This window comes from Myodes glareolus, chromosome 2 (genome assembly GCF_982192425.1).
Source record: "Myodes glareolus chromosome 2, mMyoGla1.1, whole genome shotgun sequence".
Classification (NCBI taxonomy): domain Eukaryota; kingdom Metazoa; phylum Chordata; class Mammalia; order Rodentia; family Cricetidae; genus Myodes; species Myodes glareolus.
In genome coordinates this window covers 45130173-45150371 of record NC_142027.1, presented here as the reverse complement: position 1 = coordinate 45150371, position 20199 = coordinate 45130173, and the positions used below count along the sequence as shown (strand labels likewise).

Genomic DNA, 20199 nt, shown 5'->3' with positions numbered 1-20199 from the left:
GCTCACAGCTTTGGGACTTCCCCATGAGCCCAGGCTGACTCTGAGCTCACCATTCTCTGTCATCTCTATCCATGAATAAATCTCATGAATCCGCGATTCTCTTTCCAAGCCTATTTTGGAGACGGCCTGTAACCTGTGGAGTTGTGGTACCAACCTTACATCCCCAAACCAGAGCAATCCAGACATCAGAGTACCGCGAAGCACAGGCGTGTGTGTTGGTCAAAGAGCAGGACACGTCTCTCCCTGTCACCTGTGAGGGACACAAGGTCAGAACCAAGGGCATTAAATCCCTGGGACCACACAGCAGGGCTCTGTGAACTTCCAGGGGGTATGAACTCCTCCCTAGCAGAGAATTTCCCCGCTCAGTATGTAAAAACGGGAGAAAAATGTAGGAAAGTTTATGTTCCTTTAGAACCTAAACCAGAGTGCCTGAGCGAGAGGGAAGGGAGAGAAAGGTGGCTGGCTAGAGACACTGGGCCACTTTGGGGCTTATCTGAGGGTGTGCGCTTTGCTACCACGGTAGCTTCAGACAGCACCTTAGCAGAATTACAAGAGTATTTCACACTGTGAACCATTATTCAAAAACAGTCAACTCTTTATTCACTGACCCTTGCAGTATTGATTCCACTCAGCCCCTGTATCTGAACTCTTTCTCCTAATCTTCACTTGAGCTCAGTGAGGAAGGTGATCTTGTGACCTCCTCCTTACCCCTCTGTCTGGAAAGGAGACTTAGGTTATGTAGCCTTCCCCCAGGAGCTCGACTGGCGCAGGGTGGCTTTGAACCGAAGGTGAAGCATCATAGAGACAGCCTCAAAACATCACCCGTATCTCTCAACAGGGAGCGGAAGGCAACACCCTAGAGCGGGAGGTTCTCATCAGTGACTGCAAGCCGAGAGACGCGTCAGGCGGACTCCCCATGCCCTGACATCTGGGAGGACACCCACGCGAAGATCAGGGGCATGAGGAGCGCTGTGGGTGGCAGCGCAGGCTGCAGACAAGCGACAGGGTGCTCGGGGCAGCCACGGCTCCCGATTTCTTTGCAGGACAGCTGCTCAGTGAGTGCTGCTGAATGATGACCAGAGAACCCAGCCCAGATGAAGAATTATGAGGCCTAGGGAAAGGCCCTCACCTTCATGCTCACACCAAGGATCTGGAGGCACTGGATGGGATCCGTCAGCACCCATGTCACAAGCAGGATGACATCAGCCACCACCAGGACTGCCACCAACCCCAGCAACTGCAGGTCTTTGATAATCTGCAAAAGAGTCACGGTCAGAATGTCTCCTCGATTGCTGGCTGTATTTAACACAGTTGCTAGAGTGTGCCCGTGCTCTGAGCTGTGGGCTATCGTAACAGCGCTCCATAGGACCCAGCCATCAACGCCACCACCACTAACCCCATTCATGATGAGGCTGTAAGACCAAACGCCTCCCCGTATATTCAGTAGTTGTTGTTATTGTTACCACTAAACATTTCCATTTGTTTAACATTTTGTTTGTTTATTTTGTTTTTGTTTTGCAAAATAGTTTCTCATTGCCCTGGCTGTCCTGGAACTTGCCCAGTGGACCAGGCTGGACTCAAACTCAGAGCTCTACCTGACTCAGCCTACTGAGTGCTGGGATTAAAGGCATGCACCACCATTCAGCTGGGTTAATATTTTGATATTCTAACTTTTCTGGCAAAGGTTTCCAGGGGTCTTATAAATGAAGTTCACTTTTATTTCTAGATGTATAGAGATACATCTCTATAAGCATGCAGAGAAATGGAGAGGTTTTACTACCAGACTTTACCATTTACTCAGGTATGGGATTGAAAGATGGAGGAATTAGTATTTTCTATAATTTGACTAGTATGAAGAGAATGTTTTTTTAATTTATTGATTTTTATTGAGCTCTACATTTTTCTCTGCTCCCCTTCCTGCCTCTCCCCTCCCCTTCAACGCTCTCCCATGATCTCCATGCTCCGAATTTTCTCAGGAGATCTTGTCTTTTTCGACTTTCCATGTAGATTAGATCTATGTATGTCTCTCTTAGGGTCCTCATTGTTGTCTAGGTTTTCTGGGATTGTGAGGCTAGTTTTCTTTGCTCTATGTTTAAAAATCACTTATGAGTGAGTACATGTAATAATTGTCTTTCTGGGCCTGAGTATTCGCATTCAAAATGATATTTTCTAGCTCCATCCATTTGCCTGTAAATTTCAGGATATCGTTATTTTTTTTCTGCTGTGTAGTACTCAATTGTGTAAATGTACCACATTTTTCTTATCCATTCTTCGGTCGAGGGGCATTTAGGTTGTTTCCAGGTTCTGGCTATGACAAACAATGCTGCTATGAACATAGCTGAGCACATGTCCTTGTGGCATGGTTGAGCATCCTTTGGATATATACCCAAAAGTGGTATTGCTGGGTCTTGAGGAAGGTTGTTTCCTAATTTTCTGAGAAACTGCCACACTGACATCCAAAGGGGCTGTACCAGCTTGTGTTCCCGCCAGCAATGCAGAAGTGTTCCTTTACCCCACAACCTCTCCAGCATAAGTTGTCATCAGTGTTTTTGATCTTGGCCATTCTTACAGGTGTAAGATGGAATCTCAGAGTTGTTTAGATTCGCATTTCTCTGATGGCTAAGGATGCTGAGCATTTCCTTAAGTATCTTTCAGCCATTTTAGATTCCTCTGTTGAAAGTTCCCTGTTTAGGTCTATACTTCATTTTTATTGGATTATTTGTTCTTTTGATGACCAATTTTTTGAGTTTTTTGTATATTTTGGAAATCCGACGTCTGTCTGATATGGGGTTGGTGAAGATCTTTTCCCATTCTTTGGCTGTCATTTTGTCTTGTTGACCGTGTCCTTTGCTTTACAGAAGCTTTTCAGTTTCAGGAGGTCCCATTTATTAATTGTTTCTCTCAGTGTCTGTGCCACTGGAGTTATATTTAGGAAGTGGTCTCCTATGTCAATGAGTTCAAGTTTACTTCCCACTTTCTCTTATATGAGGTTCAGTGTGGCTGGCTTTATGTTGAGGTCTTTGATTCATTTGGACTTGAGTTTTGTGCATGGTGATAGATATGGATCTATTTTCATTCTTCTACATGTTGATATCCAGTTATGTCAGCACCATTTGTTAATATGTGTTCTTTTTTTCACTTTATATTTTTTTGCTTCTTTTTCAAAAATCAAGTGTTCGAAGGTGTGTGGCTTAGTATCCGGGTCTTCTATTTGGTTCCATTGGTCCTCCTGTCTGTTTTTATGCCAATACCAAACTGTTTTCCCTACCATAGCTCTGTAGTAGAGTTTGAAATCACAGATTGTGATGCCTCCAGAAGTTCTTTTATTGTACAGGATTGGTTTGGCTATACTGAGTTTTTTGCTTTTCCATATGAAGTTGAGTACCGTTCTTTTGAGGTCTGTGAAGAATTTTGTTGGAATTTTGATGGGCATTGCATTGAATCTGTAGATTGCTTTTGGTAAGATTGCCATTTTTACTATATTAATTCTACCTACCCAAGAGTATGGAAGATCTTTTCACTTTCTGGTGCCTTCTTCAATTTCTTTCTTCAAATATTTAAAGTTCTTGTCATACAAGTCTTCCACTTATTTGGTTAGAGTTACCCCGAGATATTTTATGCTATTTGTGGCTATTGTGAAGGATGATGTTTCTTTGATTTCTTTCTCAGCACATTTGTCATTTGTATAAGGAGGGCTACTGAATTTTTTTTTTAGTTAATCTTTATTCTGCTACATTACTGAAAGTGTTTATGAGTTGTAGAATTTCTGTAGTAAAAGTTTTGGGGTCTCTTAGGTAAACTATAATATCATCTGCAAATAGTGAGAGTTTGACTTCTTTTTTGATTTGTATCCCCTTGATTTCCTTTTGTTGTCTTATTGCTCTAGCTAGGACCTCAAGAACTATATTGAATAGATATGGAGGAGTGGACAACATTGTCTTCTTGCTGATTTCAGTGGGATCGTTGGGAGTTTCTTTCCATTTAGTTTGATGTTGACTGTTGACTTGCTGTATATTGCCTTTACTATGTTTAGGTATGTTCCTTGTATCCCTTCTGTCTCCAAGACTTTTATCATGAAGGGATGTTGTATTTTGTCAAAAGCTTTTTCAGCATCTAATGAGATGATCATGTGGTTTTTATTTTTCAGTTTGTTTATATGGTGGATTACATTCACAGATTTTCGTATGTTGAACCATCCCTGCATCTCTGGAATGAAGCCGACTTGATCACGGTGGATGATGTTTCTAATGTGTTCTTAGATTTGATTTGCCAGTATTTTATTAAGTATTTTTGCATCAATGTTCATGAGTGAGATTGATCTGCAATTCTCTTTCTTAGGAATATTTTTATGTGATTTTGGTATTAGGGTAATTGTAGCCTCATAAAAAGTTTGGCATTGATCCTTCTGTTTCTATTGTGTGGAACAATTTGAGGAGTATTGGTATTAGTTCTTCTTTGAAAATCTTGTAGAATTCTGAGCTGAAACCATTTGGTCCTTGGATTTTTTTGGTTGGGAGACTTTTGATGATTGTTTTTATTTCTTCAGCATTTATAGGTCTGTTTAATTTGCTTATCTGGTCTTGATTTAATTTTGGTAAGTAATATTTATCCAGAAAGTTGTCCATTTCCTTTAAGTTTTCCAATTTTGTGGAGTACATGTTTTCAAAATATGACCTGATGATCCTGTTTTTCCTCCATGTTTGTTGTTGTGTCCTTCTTTCCATTTCTGATTTTGTTAATTTGGATATTCTTTCTCTGCCTTTTGGTTAGTTTGGATAAAGCTTTTTCTATTTTGTTGATTTTCTCAACGAACCAACCCCTTTTCTCATTTATTTTTGTACTGTTTTCTTTGTTTCTATTTTGTTGATTTCAGCTCTCAATTTGATTATGTCCTGCTGTCTAGTTCTTTGGGTGAGTTTGCTTCTTTTTGTTCTAAAGTTTCAAATGTTCCGTTATTCACTAGTATGTGATTTTTCCAGCTCCTTTATATAGGCATTTAATGCTATGAACTTTCCTCTTAACACTGCTTTCATTGTGTCTCATAAATTTGGGTATGTTGTGTGCTCATTTTCATTGAGTTTGAAGAAATCTTTAATTTCTCCCTTTATTTCTTTCTTCGCATTAATGATTCAGGTGAGCATTGTTTAATTCCCATGTGTTTGTGAGCTTTCTGGCATTAGTATTGCTGTTGAATTCTAGTTTTAAGCTGTGGTGATCCGATAAGACACATGGGGTTATTCCAGTTTTTTAGTTTTTTTTTTTTTTGTAAAGTGAGGTTTTTTTTTTTCCATTTTAAATAAGAAGTTTATTTAAACAACAAGACGCTTGACTTGGAGGGAAAACTATCTAGGATCATTTTGTTCAAGAGTAATTTATTCCTACTTAAAGACAGATTGCCCTACATGTAACAGCTACGTACAAAAAAGTTATAAAATTGTCCTTGGTTTTACAATGATAAATGAAAAACATTAAAATTCTCCAATCGAACAAGATATGCAAGGATTTGTGGTTGGGTTCTTTTGTTAAAACATTGAGAGCAAAATAACTTACTGGAATATAAAGATAAGAGCTGAATGAGCATGCCACTAATGGAGTAGGGGGTATTTTCACAGAACCAGTACTTCCCCCGACCACCTCCATCTGATGTCAATCAAAACAGAACATTGGCCATTTAGTTTAAAAAAGAAAAAAAAAAAAAGAAAAAAAAAGAAAAAAGGAAAAAGCGCAATATGCTTGTGCACATACACCAGTTACTTTATGTACAATAAAGAAATGGGGACAGGGAAATGAAAGAATAGAGAAAACTATACCGTAGTAGTCAGGATGTGGTGGAACCAAATTGCGGCTTTCTAATTGCGAATGTATTCTTGGTCTATAACAAAATTCTGGAGTAAAGTATCAGGTTCCCTTTTTAGTAGACACCTCCTGTCTGCTGCTGGAACACATCAATCGTATCTTCATCCTCCATTTCCAACTGTGCAGGTGTGTCTGTTTCATTGATTGGCTGTCCATCAAACCGGAATCTGATCTGCCTCATTGACAAACCCTGTCGTTCACAATAGGCTTTCATTAGTTTACTAAGTGGTGTATGCCTCTTAATTTTAAACTGTACGACAGAGCCATCCTGCCCTGCCACCTTCAAATTAATATGGTCGTTGTTCTCGGTCTTGACTCCTTCCTTGGGTTTCTCGTTGGCCATGGCGAACGCCGGAGTCTCCTCAGCTGCCGCTTCACAAAAGAGGCACCAGGTCCGCACTGAAGGAGCACACAGGCAGCACCAGGAGCGGCCGTGAGGTTTGTTTTGTTACTGAGTATGTGGTCAATTTTTGAGAAGGTTCCGTGAGGTGCGGAGAAGAAGGCATATTCTTTTATGTTTGGATGGAATGTTGTATAGATGTCTGTTAAGACCATTTGAGTCATAACATCTGTTAGTTCCCTTATTTCTCTGTTAAATTTTTGTTTGACAGACTGTACAGTGGTGAAAGTGGAGTGTTGATGTCTCCCACTATTAGTGTGTGGGGTTTAATGTATGATTTAAGCTTTAGAAGTGTTTCTTTTACATATGAGAGTGTCCTTGTATTTGGGGCATAGATGTTCAGTATTGAGATTTCCTCTTGTATGCAACAGAAGGATGGATTCTGTTTTTGTATCCAATCTGTTAGCCTGTGTCTTTTTATAGGGGAGTTGAATCCATTTATATTAAGGGATATTAATGACCAGTGATTGTTATCTTCTGTTAATTTAGTTTAGTTGGTGGTGATGTTAATTTATGTGTTTTCCCCTTCTTTAGGATTTGCTGTTGTGCGTTCATCTATTATCTGTGTTTTTGTTGATGTAGCCAACTTCCTTGGGTTGGAGTTTTCCTTCTAGTACTTTGTATAGGGTTGGGTTTGTGACTAGGTATTGGTTAAATCTGGTTTTGTCATGAAATATCTTGCTTTATCCTTCTACGGTGATTGAAAGTTTTGCTGGGTCTAGTAGTCTAGGCTGGCATCTGTGGTCTCTAAATGTCTGCATAATGCTTGACCAGAACCTTCTGACTTTCATTGTCTCCTGATAGGTCTACCTTTATATGTTACTTGGCCTTTTTCCTTTGCAGCTCTTAATATTTTCTTTATTCTGTATGTTTAGTGTTTTGATTATTATGTGGCGAGTCTATTGATCCAGTCTATTTTGTGTTCTATAAGCTTCTTGTATCTTCATAGGCGTATCTTTTTTTTTAGGTTGGGAAAGTTTTCTTCTGTGATTTTGTTAAACACATTTTCTGAGATTTTGAGTTGAACTTCTCCTTCTTCTGTACCTGTTATTCTTAAGTTTGGTCTTTTCATGGTGTCCCAAATGTCCTGTATATTTTGCGTTAAGTTTTTGTTAGATTTAATGCTTTCTTTGCCTGATGAGTCTATTTCCTCTATTGTATCTCAGTGCTTGAGATTTTCTCTTTCATTGCTTGTATTTCGCTGTTTATGCTTGCATTTGTGGTTTCTGATCATTTTCTCATGATTTCTGTTTCTATAATTCCTTTGGTTTGTGTTTTTTAATTGTCTCTATTTCAGTTTTCAAGCCTTGAATAGTTTCTTTTATATGTTTGATTATATTTTCTTGGTTTTCTTTAAGGAATTTGCTGATATCTTCCAATTTTTTGTTTGTCTTTTCCTCCATTTCTTTGAGGGAATTTCTCATTTCTTCTTTAAGAGTCTCAAACATTTTCCTGAAGTTATTTCTTATGTTATTTTCTTCTCTTCCATCTATATTTGGTTGTTCAAGTCTTGTTGCTGTAGGGTCTTTAGGTTTTACTGGTGTCATTTTGCTCTTTGTAGTGTTGTGTGTGTTCTTACCTCGTCTACTCATCTTTTCCCCTAATTGCTGTGCTTGGGGCTGTCTGTGACTCTGGTGATTAATCTTCTAAGTGCCAGCGATCTAGGGCTCAGATGGTTGTTCCTCATGGTACAGTCAGTGCCAAGGTTCTAGTTACCCCATTGGTCACTCCGTGTTCCTGGAGGTCGCTCAGCGCTCCCAGGGTTTGCTCTGCTCCTTGGAGTTTGCTGTCTCAAGCCCGCTCTGGTCTAGGCTGCCAGCTCAGACCTGTTTCTGTAAATGTCCCCAGTCTGGATCTCCTCCTGCAGAGGTCCCTGGCTTGGGGTTGGTTCTGCAAAGGTCTCTGGCTCTGATCTATTCCCTCAGAGGTCCCAGACTCACGCCCAGAACTGCAGAGTTTCTGGTTTCTGCCTAATCTCTCAGAGGTCCCAGAATGATGCCTGGCCCAGCAAAGGTCTGTTCCCTCGAAGGTCCCAGATTCACGCCTGGACCCCTCGGCAGTCTCTGGCTCTGGCTCTCTTGCTCAGCAGTTGCTCCCCTGTACCTGCTCCTGGGAGTTCACTGTCTCAGGTCCACTATAGCTCAGTCCTGCCTTCAAATGTCCCTGGTCTGGATCTGCTCCCACTCCTGTGGAGCTTGCCGCCTCAGGCCTTTTCCAGCCTAGGTCGCTGGCCCCAAGAGTTCTTTTTAAAAAATGTATTCATGTGTGTGTTATATGTGCATGTTCATACACTCAGAGGTCAAAAGCCAGCTTGTGGAAGTTGGTTCTCTCCTTCCATCACATGGGTTTTAGATCAAATTCAGATCATCAAACTTGGCAGCAAGTGCCTTTACCCACTAAGCCTTCTCAACACCTGGGTTTTTCATTTCTGCATAGAGTCAAAATCCCACTATCATCTGTCCAAGCAGTCACCGGGATCCCTTTTCCATATTAAGCAGTTGCTGTCATCGCTACTTGAAGGCTGCTCACATCTGTCCTCTCTGCATGCGTCCTATAACAGGTTTCTGACAAATCCATTTCCCTCTTGCTCTGGCTAAGGCTCAGCATGAGCTGCAGAGACAGGTGCTTGTCTTGGACTCTTTTCTTTTATGAAGTGAGAATTTTTTTTATGACAATAAATGTTAAACTGTTTATGACAATTTAATAAAAATATGTATAACACTGTCGATTTTTTTATGTTTAGTTCTTTGTATGTTCTAGCTAACTATCTAATTGGTAAAGACTTTTCCATTCTGTAGGCTTCTGCTTTGTCCAAATGACGGTGTCCTTTCTGTATAGAAGTTTTTAGTGTCACAAAGTCCCGTTTATTAATTGTTGGTCTTAATGCCTATGCTGTTTGTTCAGAAACGCTTTACCTGTGCCAGTGAGTTCAAGTCTATTCCCACTTTCTTTTCTACCATGTTCAGGGTATTTGTTCTAATGTTGAGGTCCTTGATCTATTTGGAGTCTCGTTTTTCTACAGAGTGATGGATGTGGTAGATCCACGTTCTTGACAACCACCAAAAGAAAGAAGCAAGCCAGTTATAATGTTCACAAGAACAAGATAAACTTTGCTTAATCAAATTGCTCACAAGAGAAACCACTTTAGGGAAAAACAATTAGGGAAAAAGACACACTCTGTACGGAGGAGCAAAGATCAGGAGTCAGACCTCACCATATAAGGCCAAGTGAGAAGACAGTGGGAGAGGGCATCTTCATCCAAGTACAGAAACAAAAGGAAACATTCAAAGATTGGGTTGCAGCTAGCGGTAGATCCACTGCCTAGTGTGAGTGGCCTGTGCTCCACCCCCCAACACTACACAACAACCAAGTGGCAATATACCTTTTGGAATACAGTCAAAATAAAGACATCTTCAGTCCTATGAAGCTGAAAGAGTTCAGCACTTCTACACTCACACTAGAACGTTTTTAATCCTTCAGGTCAAAAGGGAATGATATCAAATGAAAATGAGGCTATAAGGCTGAGTGTGGTTATATACTTATTTAATTCCAGCACTTAGGAGGCAGAGGCAAATGGATCTCTGTGAGTGGCGGGCCAATCAGGGCTACATAGTGAGAACTCATCTCAAAAAACAAACAAAAAATGTGTACAGGATATTAAGAGCACTGAAAATACCAACTATGTAGAAAAATATGTTATTTATTTTTCTAAATTCCTTTATGAGATAATTATTTAATAAAAATTATGACAACTGAATAGGGTTTATAGAACATGTAAAAATGAAAGCAATAGCAACCAGATTGGGATGAGAAGACGGGAAGTGCACAGCTGTGTGGTGAGAAGTGCACAGCAATGGCACACAGATTGGGATGAGAAGAAAGGGAAGGACCCTGCTGTGTGGTGAGAAGTACATAGCAATTTTACCATTGTCTACAAAGCTCCCTAGAAACCAGAGAAAGGAATTGCTCCCAGCTCATTCTACAACATCAGGATTACCCTGCTACCCAAACTAGGTAAATGAACGCACTATAAGAAAAGAAAACTACAAAGCAATAGCTGCTAAAAGTGTAAGTGTGCAAATCCAAATAAAATTTTTATGAAAAGGAACTCTACCAAACACAAAGCACATAACAGCGCATGACCAACTTAAGTTTATCCAGGAATACAAGTTTGTTTGGGCATCCCACAATCATTTTAACACAATCCATCATATGAGCACATCAAACAAGAAAATAATATATCAACTTCAATAGACAAGGAAATTTTGTTAGACATAACCCAGCATCAATATTGATAAAAAATTATCAGGAACCTAAGGGGGGACACAAAAAACCTTCCACTACTGGAAAAATAGTCTATGAAACTGCAGCCAACATCCATGCTTTTGTTCATTCTTTAAAATGTTTTTGTTAGTATACATTAATTATACATGATAATGCAACTCATTATGACCTCTTCATGCATGAACATGATGATTCTTTTTGTTGTTTGTTTTGTTTTGTTTTTGAGACAGGGTCTTGCTTTGGCTGGCCTCATACTCACCAAATTCCCGCCTCTGCTTCCTAAGTGGCTACAGGATAAGCCACAGACCCAATCCATGCTTAGTATGGAAGGGCTTCCCCATAAGTCAAGAATAATTGAAGGGAGCTGGAAAGAGGGGTCATCCTTTAAGAGCGCCAGCAGAGGCTCAGTTTCCAGCATCCACATGGAGCCTCACAAATATCTGTAACTCCAGTTCCAAGGGATCTGATGCCCTCTTCTGGCCCCCTTGGGCACTGCATGCACATGGTGCACAGATATACATGTGGTCAAGACACACATATTTATATAAAATAACAACAATTGGAGGATATTTTACTCTTGTCACCTCAGTTTGAAGTTGTACTATTGTTTTTTTTTCCAGTTCGATCAGAAAAGAGCTCTTTATTCATGGGTGATGTGACAGCAATACAGAGAATCTAATAGAGTCTATTAAAAAGTTGCTAGAAGAACTGGGTGGTGGTGGGGCATGCCTTTAATCCCAGCACTCAGGAGGCAGAGGCAGGTGGAGCTCTGTGAGTTTGAGGTCAGCCTGGTCTACAGAGCGAGTTCCAGGACAGACTCCAAAAGCTACAGAAAAACCCTGTCTCGAAAAACCATAATAAAATAAAATAAAATAAAAAGAAGTTGCTACAAATCTGCACATGCTAGAATGACTGTAGTCTGGTGTTTTGGAAGCTGAGACAGGAAGATCACCATGAATCTGAGGCCAGCTTAGACGACAGAGGTCAGCTTGAGACCGTCTTAAAATGAAACTGCTAGAACTCTTATGGAATTTAGCAAGGTTGAAACACATGATCAACATCAAAACCCACCTGTCTGTCTGCATCTGAGCAAAAATCAATACAAAAGTATAGTTTACAAAACACTAAAACATGCAACATATAACAACTGGAAGAGTAATAAATCTGGGAAAATTTGTGGAAGCTCTATACTAAGAAACACACAATATTGCTGAGATAAATTAATAAAAACCTAAATGGGTGGAGACATGTACAGTAGTTATAGATTTAAAACCATCATTGTTAAGGAATCAATTCTTAATAGTTTAATCTTAGATTCAAAGCATTTTTAGTCATAATCCTAACATTATTTTTTCGCAGATTGGCAAACCAATTTAAAAACTTGTTTGCGAGCGGGTGAAATGGCTCAGCATGTAAAACTGCTTGTCAGCAAGCTTGACGACCTGAGCTGATCCCCCGGTCCCAAATGGTGAAAGGAGAGAACTATACATATGCTGTGGCAAGAGTGCCCATTCTCTCTCTCTCTCTCTCTCTCTCTCTCTCTCTCTCTCTCACACACACACACACACACACACACACACACACACACATTTAAAAAAACTCTAAAATTTCTAGAAGTAAATTCAGGAGAAAAAATCAAACTTTTGATGACACTGATTAAGCAAATATTTCTTATATTTAATAACCAGAGCATGAGCCACAAAGAAGAAGTTAACACAGGAGTGGGGGCACACATCTTTAATTCCAGTACTCAGAAAGCAGAGGCAGGCAGATCTCTGTGAATTCAAGGCCAATCTTGAATTCATAGTGAGTTCCACACATAGTGGAGTTCCAGGCAAGCTAGGGCTACCCAGTGAGACCTCACCTCAAAAACAAAAAACACAAAACAAAACAAAAACATGCAGAACAAAGTTAAATACACCCTGGCCATGTGCTCCAACCATTTTCCTCTCAAGTTTTGAGCAAAGAAAATGGAAGCATGTATCTATGCAAATATGAGGACATGAATGTTCACACCATCTTTGTCTGTATTAATCCCAAACTGGAAACAACTCAAACTCCATCAATGGGCAAACAGATAAACGACTGCTGTACACAGCAATATGGATGAGCAATTACATTCAAAATCATTACATGAATAAAATAAACCAGATTAAAGAAGAGTACCCACTCCATGGTTCACAGCAGGCAATCTTCCCACTGAACTATGTCACCAGCAGCAAAATTTTATTTTAGTTTATTTATTTATTTTTGAGATAGGGTCTCATGTGTCCTTACTATGTGGCTAAGGATGACTTTGAACTTTTGTTTCTCTTCAGTGATTTGTTTTTAGGTGCTGGAGAGATGGCTCAGTGGTTAAAGGTACTTACAGAGGATCTACATTTGGTTCCCAGCACACACGTGGTGGCTCACAGCCATCTGTAACTCCAGTTCTGCGGAATCTGATGTCCGATTCTTACCTCCTTGGTCACAGGCACACACATGGTGCACATACATACGTGTAGGCACAGCACTCACACACATAAAATAAATATAAAGTTTGTTTTTTTAAAAAAGATTTTAGTTTTAAATTAAACACATGTGTGCACTTTTGTGTAGGTATGTGCGCATGCTCAACATGGGTGCTGAGAATCCAACTGCACTAACTGCTCTACTATCTCTCCAGCCCATGATTCCACTGATGGAAACCTCTGGAAAGGGAAAACTAATCTTTAATGCCAGAAAGCAAAACAGTGGTGTCCTCGGGGAAGGGAGGGACAAGGTAACAATGTGACAATGTAACAGTGTGACAAATGTAACAATGTAACAATGCGACAAATGTAACAATGTAACAATACAACAGTGTGGCGATGTGACAATGTAACAATGTAGCAATGTGACAAATGTAACAATGTGACGATGTAACAAAGGGCAGCGGATGTTGAGCACCTGGGGATGGCGGAGTTTGCAGGATCACATGTTTCATGGGTTGACATAATACCACACTTTTTATTCAAGGGAGAGAGCTAATACAGTCCCTCACTACCACAAATTATGCAGCTGAGTTTCCTGTGTGTGTGGAAATCTCAGGGGTCAGCTCACCCTAAGTGTGTGAGCCTCTCTCTGGAAAAACCACCTCCTAATCATGGTGTTCCCCTGCCAGGTAAGTATCCTGTCACACTTTTAATATTGTATTTCTTGTGTGTCAATTCTCTCCCCCCCCAAAATAACCCAAACTAGTTTTGAAAAACCGTATCAAGAGGGATGAACTCCGTCCTTTTAGCCAACTTTCTGCATCTGTGTGCTTACTCACAGCCAAACTTTTGCTAAGTAGCCATCATGATTCAATAATGTTTGGTTTTTAACATCCCATAATTACAGAGAAGTAGTCTGACAGAATTATATATAAAGTCTGGGGAGTCTCTAGCCAAAGAGACTCATGGTCTGGGCAGTCATATCAGGGAATCTGATAAAGTGGAGGAGTATGGTTATAATAAATGTTGGATGTCAGGACATGCGGGTGACCTAGCTGCTGCGGGGCTTGCACAGTCAAGCCTGCTGAGTCCCATTTCTTGCTCACTGCTTTAGCTATGCCCTTCTCAGGGCAGAAAACTGCCTATATAGAAAAGACCTGCGCCCTAGAGAGATAAATCATTCTGCTTCTAGCTATAGCTTTTCTACACCCCCCCCCTTTCACTTACAGCTCCCATCTATGCCAAGAGCCGGTCTCTCTGGGCATTTTGTTTTCATTCCCCCTGTGTCAGGTACTGGCCAGCTCACAGGTTCCCGTGGAGCCTGGTGTACTTAAAGCAGCCCATGTTCCCAGATCTAGTTCCCGGCTGTGCTCATTCTCAATCCAAGAAGTCTGGGGCTTTATGGAGTCACATCACTCTAAGGATTGAAGTGAGGAGCAAGAATTCCAGCCATTCTGTAGTTGTCCCAAAGGTCTGCACTAACTTCCCCAGCTCTGAGCCTCCGTGGAGCTCCTGCTGCAAACCAGCACTGTGTACCGGCTGCCCAACTCACCACTCTCTTGTCGGGGACCCTCTGGGTGAACACCTTGTAGAGTCGCCAGCTCTTCCCCAGAATAGGGCCGAACACAAGGGATGTCCCAATGCACAGCATGGACAGTCTCATCTGAGGGCAAATGAGGACAGAAGCAAGAGTCACAGTGGAACCTTCCTCCATCATCAACATCTCAGGCCCACAGAGGACAGGGGTAGAAAGTGGGCCTCACTGAATGTGCCCGTAACACAGATACAATACAGATATATAACTATAGCATGGATACATAACTACAACATGGATACATATCTGCCACTCATAGACAGAGCTACCATCGTGAAATGTTATCAAAATCTAACATGGTGTCCGAAACAAAATTTCAAAATGTCACTTACCTGAACGAGTGCTTCCATTGAATTCCCCACAGAAGCATCTTGAATCCCAAAAAGGTAAGCGCTACTGTAAGTCAGACAGCTGCCCAGTAAAGTCACAATGTTCAGATTGGGACTGGACATCTTCACAATCCTGGGTGGAAATAGGAAGAGTGGCATAGCTGTGACCCATGGCAGCAGTGTCGAAGGCATGCCAGAGCAATGCTTCTTCTAAGGGCAATCCGCACTGCAGCCCCGGTCACTGGGAGAAGCCACTGTGCGCCCTCCAAGAAACAAAAACAATACGGTTTATTTACATGCATTTAAAAATAACCAAACCCTGGTTTACTTTATATTTTATGTTTTGAGATAGGACCTATTGTAGCCCAGGCTGGCCTTGAACTTGCTATGATGCCCTTGAACTCCTGATCCTCTTGTCTCTGTCCTGTGCTGGGATTGCAGGCATGTGTCAATATATATACTTTAAAAAAGAAAAAAACTTACATGCTGGATGTCATGGTGCATGCCTTTGATCCCAGGACTTGGGAAGCAGAAGCAGGCAGATCTCTGTGATTTCAAGACCAGTCTGGTCTGCAAAGCAAGTTCCAGGACAGCTAGGGCTGTTACACAGAGAAATCCTGTCTCAAAACAAACAAATGAAACACCAAAAATGTCTCAAAAGTTTTATTTTATAAATATGAATGCTTTGTCTACATGTATGTATGTATGTGTATCATGTGTGTACCTCATGCCCGTGGAGAACAACAAAAGGCATCTGATTCCTCAGAGCTGGCACTATGGAGAGCTGTGAGCCGACCGTGGAAGTGCTGGAAACTGAACCCCGGTCCTCTGAAAGAGCAACAAGAGCTTGGAACTGCTGAGCCATCTACGCAGCGCTCCTGGCTTTTATTTTCTTGAACACATATTCTTGTATCTCTTGCTTTTATAACTGGGACTTTGAAAGGAAGGCTGACCATTGGCACACAGATGACGCCAGAGAAAGACGAGGGCTTGGTGGGAGAAGCTGAGACTGTTAAGGGACAGGCCACAGCCGGTGCACAGGGGGACAGCGTGGGGCTTGTAAAACTGAGCTGTAAGAGAGACCACTGCTTGCAGAGGGATCTGGGTTTCTTCACATAAACGAATTGTTACTTGTACACATTGCTTTTCTTTCTTTACTTGACTGAAACAAGAGGCGGCAGAGATTAAAAACAGGGGATTAAGTCAGGGTCGTTTTTAGGAGGGGCAAAACGAAGTCAGGGGTTGATGGAGCCTACAGGGGAAGGCAGATAACTGGGGTCCTGGACAAAGTTGGCACCAGCAGAGGCTCGGGGTGTGATGTTAATCTAAGGGGGAAATCAGGCTTATTCTGTGAATCACTGATGTCTGAGCTTCTGTAAGACCAGGGCTTGAGATCCTATTCCATTTGCCTCTCACAAGCTCCTACACATAAGCCATGACCACGATGGTGGCCCTCTCATGGCTTCCTGCCAGGATCTCATAGCTAAACATCTGTTTGTCTACATCTCTGACAATAGCTTTGCAGCCCCGCTCAGCTCAGCACCTACTTTGTTTGAACGCCCTAATTTGGTCTCATTTTCACAATCCAGTATGTCACGGATCCTAATTTGGAATTCTCCCCCTTCCTGACTTAGTGAAGAGGAGCCCTGTCTGGTTATTTTTGAGGAAATAGGCATTCTCTAGTGTTCACGTCTCAAGCCCTGCTGTCAACCCCTTGTCCAGATAAACATGCCATGGACCCAGATGTGTATTTTTTTGGTATTTTTTTTCTTGAGAGGTTTTACTGAGGGTATCTCATAAAAGAAGAACAGGAATAGGAGATGATTAACCTGTTCCGTTTGGCTGAGTGAACAAACACCTGTGAAGCCACATAACTGTCAATCAGCTCCAATTCAGTAGGTAATGACTTGTCTGGGGGACTGTCTTTGCTGCGTTGGGAGGTATTCAGCTACCATGTCATTTTATTTTTCTATTGAACTAAATGATGAAGTCTACAAAGCTGAATGTCTTCCCTCATCTACAAACATCCAGATTTCATAATGCCAAGAGAGTTGGGCCTCATGAGGCCCTGTGTAACTTCCTGAGCCTAACCTGAATTTGAAGAGGCCCAGTAACTTGAGTTACTTCCGAAGCCTAACTTGAGTTTGGAGAGGAGTGACTCAGTACAGCCTGACCTAGACCCGCCTCTGTCTAGTCACCACTGACATGGCAGGATATTATTGGCCCTTATTCTTCACTCCACCTCACCCCACCCCAAGACTCCAGTCCACTACCTCAGCCTTATATAAGTTTCTGCCCTGAGGCAATCAAGTGAGCTCCTGCTTTGACAGACTCCCAGCTCAGTGTGTGTTTCTCCTCCATGGCTGCTGGAGGTCTGGATTGTCAACACTCACCATCCTGCTCAGCCCCAGGGAGAAATGGGCTGGAGCCGCTCTGCCTCAGCCCTGTCTGCTAGAGAACCAGGCACAGGAGATTTAAATATGACACACTTAATTACAATGACATGATTTGTGTTGCACGTATGAAGAAAAGTCTAGACTAGGTGACTAGCAGTCAGAGAACAAGGTGTTGGGGGTGTTAGCGATTATATAACAATCTCTCTTTTTTTCTTTTCTTCCTTATTGATCGACTAGAAACATGAGGCAAGGACTTTCTCAAATTTTCTGTTCTCCAGTAGACTCAGGACATGCAAACAAACATCTGTAGGTCTTGTTTAATCCTGTATTGCCACTCTTGTGGTCTAGTAGATCCAGGAGCTGTGGCAGTCACCAGCTCAAACATTGGCCGCTGAGCTAGGGGACTTTGAGTTACTGAATTTGGAAACATGGTTCAAGGTTGTATCTGGGATGTATCTGGGCAAGCAATGGCTAGGCTAGAAGGAAACTTTGCTTAAAACATCACAGGGCATACGTCATGAGTTATGCAAAGGCTAACACTGGGTAGCTTGGTTCTGTTTAAATTTCTGGGTATGGATGTTTTGCCTGTATGTGTGTCTGTGCACCGGTTGTGTGTCCGGACAGGAACAGGCATCAGATTCCCTGGAACTGGAGTTACAGACAGTTGTCAGCCGTGTGGGTGCTGGGAGTTGAACCTGAGGCCTCTGGACTGCAGTGAGCAGTGTATGCTCTTAGCCACCGAGTTGTCTCTCCAGCCCCTATCACTGAGCTCCGTCGCCGCTACAACAAGTACAGGAGTCATTCACAGCTCAGCAGTGGGAAAACACTTCATTTCTGAGAATCTGTTGAGTTTTTCGTTCAGTCCGCTGCTTTTGATCATATTATGTTACAATAAGATTATAAATACAAAACTCCAGTTTTATTATGTGATCTGGTGTCATGCCACAGACCTGATCTGCTGTCGTTTTGATGGTTTGGTTTGAGTTCATCAGTCCAAATTCTGCACACCTCACGCTAATACTACAGCATGACCTCTAACACTTGTGCCTTACGCCTGTGCTGCCCTGTGGCTTCATCCCACTGGGACCTCCTGAGAGGACCATCCAGAGAGGTCAGTGGAACCGTTCAGCTTCCTGGGCTCTACATCCACGCATCAGAATGATTTCATTTTATTTTGCTTCAGGGTCTCTGAACCCTTTGTCTCATCATTTGAAGGAGTCCTACTTTCAGAATTTTGAAACATAAATATACTCCCCCACCCCATCCTCATTAAGATAGTGTCTCACTGTGTGTACCTGACTGCTCTGGAACTTGCTATGTGTTCCAGGCTGACATAGAACTCACAGAGACCCACCTGCCTCTGCCTCTGCCTGGGATCAAAGGTGTGTACCACCACACCTGGTGCTGGCTCTCTCTCTCTCTCTCTCTCTCTCTCTCTCTCGCTCTCGCTCGCTCTCTCTCCCCCACAGTCCATTCAGAATTTAACTCCTTGTCTTGATCTGCCATCCTTCTCCAGCCCAGCACACGAACTCCATCTTTCTGTTTGCTTGGATCAAAAACCTTGAAGTCATTGCTGATTCTTGCTTACCTCCCACATCCAATCTGTCTTGAAGCCTCATTGGTTCCATTCTGGAAACACAACAAGAACCCAGCTACCTCTCACTACCTCTGCTGCCACCAACTGATCAAAGTCTTCCTTGCAACAGCCTCCTAACTGCTCTCCAGCTTTATCTGGGAACTTCCTTCTCAATCACTGGAAGCCAGAGGGGGTCATGAGCTAGCTTACTATCCATGTGTTAGATAAAGAAGGCACATGTTGGGGAATAGAAGTGGCTTCCGGGTGGCTCTGTGGATGTTCATAGAATGGTTGAGACTTCCTTGATGTTACTGCACACAAAAAGATCGGAGTTATTTTAGGGCTGTGGATTTCTGCAGACTATGGATTTTGACCAGACTAAGTCCTCACTGACAAGCCTAGTTGTGTGGGTGAGTCTCTCCTGGGCTTCCCTCCCAGCATGTGTTGAAAGAAGTCCAGAAATAAACAAGAGATCCTAACAGGATGTCTGTGCAGCTCTGTGCTCTCCCACCCTCTGTTTCTAGGGAACCGCAGCATCTGTGGCAGGATTCATTCACATACGCACGTGCACATGTAGGTTCACTGTCTCCAATGAGTTCAGCCTCCTCCAAAGGTTCCCTTCCATTGGCCAAATCCTTCCGAGAGAATTCTCCTAGGAAATGCTTTCCTCTGACCCATCTCCCAGGTCACGTGGCCAGGAGAGCCCCGAGGGCCCAGCAGACCTCATCTTGATGACCACACACCCCACGTCTCAGCTGACATTAGTGACAGAAGTGAACGGCACACATTGCTCGCCCAGATTTCAGAAAACCCGCTGATCTTGGATGGCCTTGCTGTTTGCCGCTGGCATGGAAGCCTGACTCTTTTATATCTTGGAGCCCTGAGCGCTGAGTGGAGCCCTGAGCGCTGGGTGGAGCCCTGAGCACTGGGTGGGCCTGGCGTCTCTAAGCTTGCTTGCTTTTCAAAGCAGACTCAGTGCTTGTACAGCTTTGTCTAATCAAAGAGCACAATTCCCAACCACCAACCTGTCATTTGGACCCACCGTCACTGACGCTGTAAAGGACCCGGAAGCGGAAGGCCAGCAGCAGTGGGACCTTCCCACTCTTCCCCTTAGCCACAGAATCTTCTCCTGCCGCTAGCTTATCAGCAAGCCAGTCACGTGCATTTCTGCCTCAATTCCTTGGCCTGTAAGAGCCGACCGACCTGGTTTCCAGAGACGCGGTGGATTTTCCATCCCGGTCCATTGATCATCCAAATAAAAGCTCTGCTTATTAAGCACTAAAGAGAACTTGCCAAGTGTCCTGGCCCCAA

General features: G+C 42.4%; 1 protein-coding gene, 1 non-coding gene and 1 pseudogene across 2 annotated transcripts in view; all 3 read right to left on the bottom strand.

The window, feature by feature from the left end:
* Window positions 1-20199, bottom strand: part of Gpr156 (G protein-coupled receptor 156) — a 100330-nt gene that overhangs the window by 18590 nt on the left and 61541 nt on the right. The window contains exons 4-7 of the mRNA XM_048422842.3: window positions 14920-15049; window positions 14546-14656; window positions 1130-1255; window positions 155-250 (exon numbers count right to left, since the gene is read on the bottom strand). Of these exons, the coding sequence (XP_048278799.3) occupies window positions 155-250; window positions 1130-1255; window positions 14546-14656; window positions 14920-15049 (463 nt within the window). The remainder of the gene's footprint in view (window positions 1-154; window positions 251-1129; window positions 1256-14545; window positions 14657-14919; window positions 15050-20199) is intronic.
* On the bottom strand, window positions 5360-6282 carry LOC148122955 (small ubiquitin-related modifier 2 pseudogene; annotated as a pseudogene).
* Window positions 13534-13690, bottom strand: LOC125393003 (U1 spliceosomal RNA). The gene has a single exon (XR_007229669.1). It is a non-coding gene; the product is annotated as a U1 spliceosomal RNA (small nuclear RNA).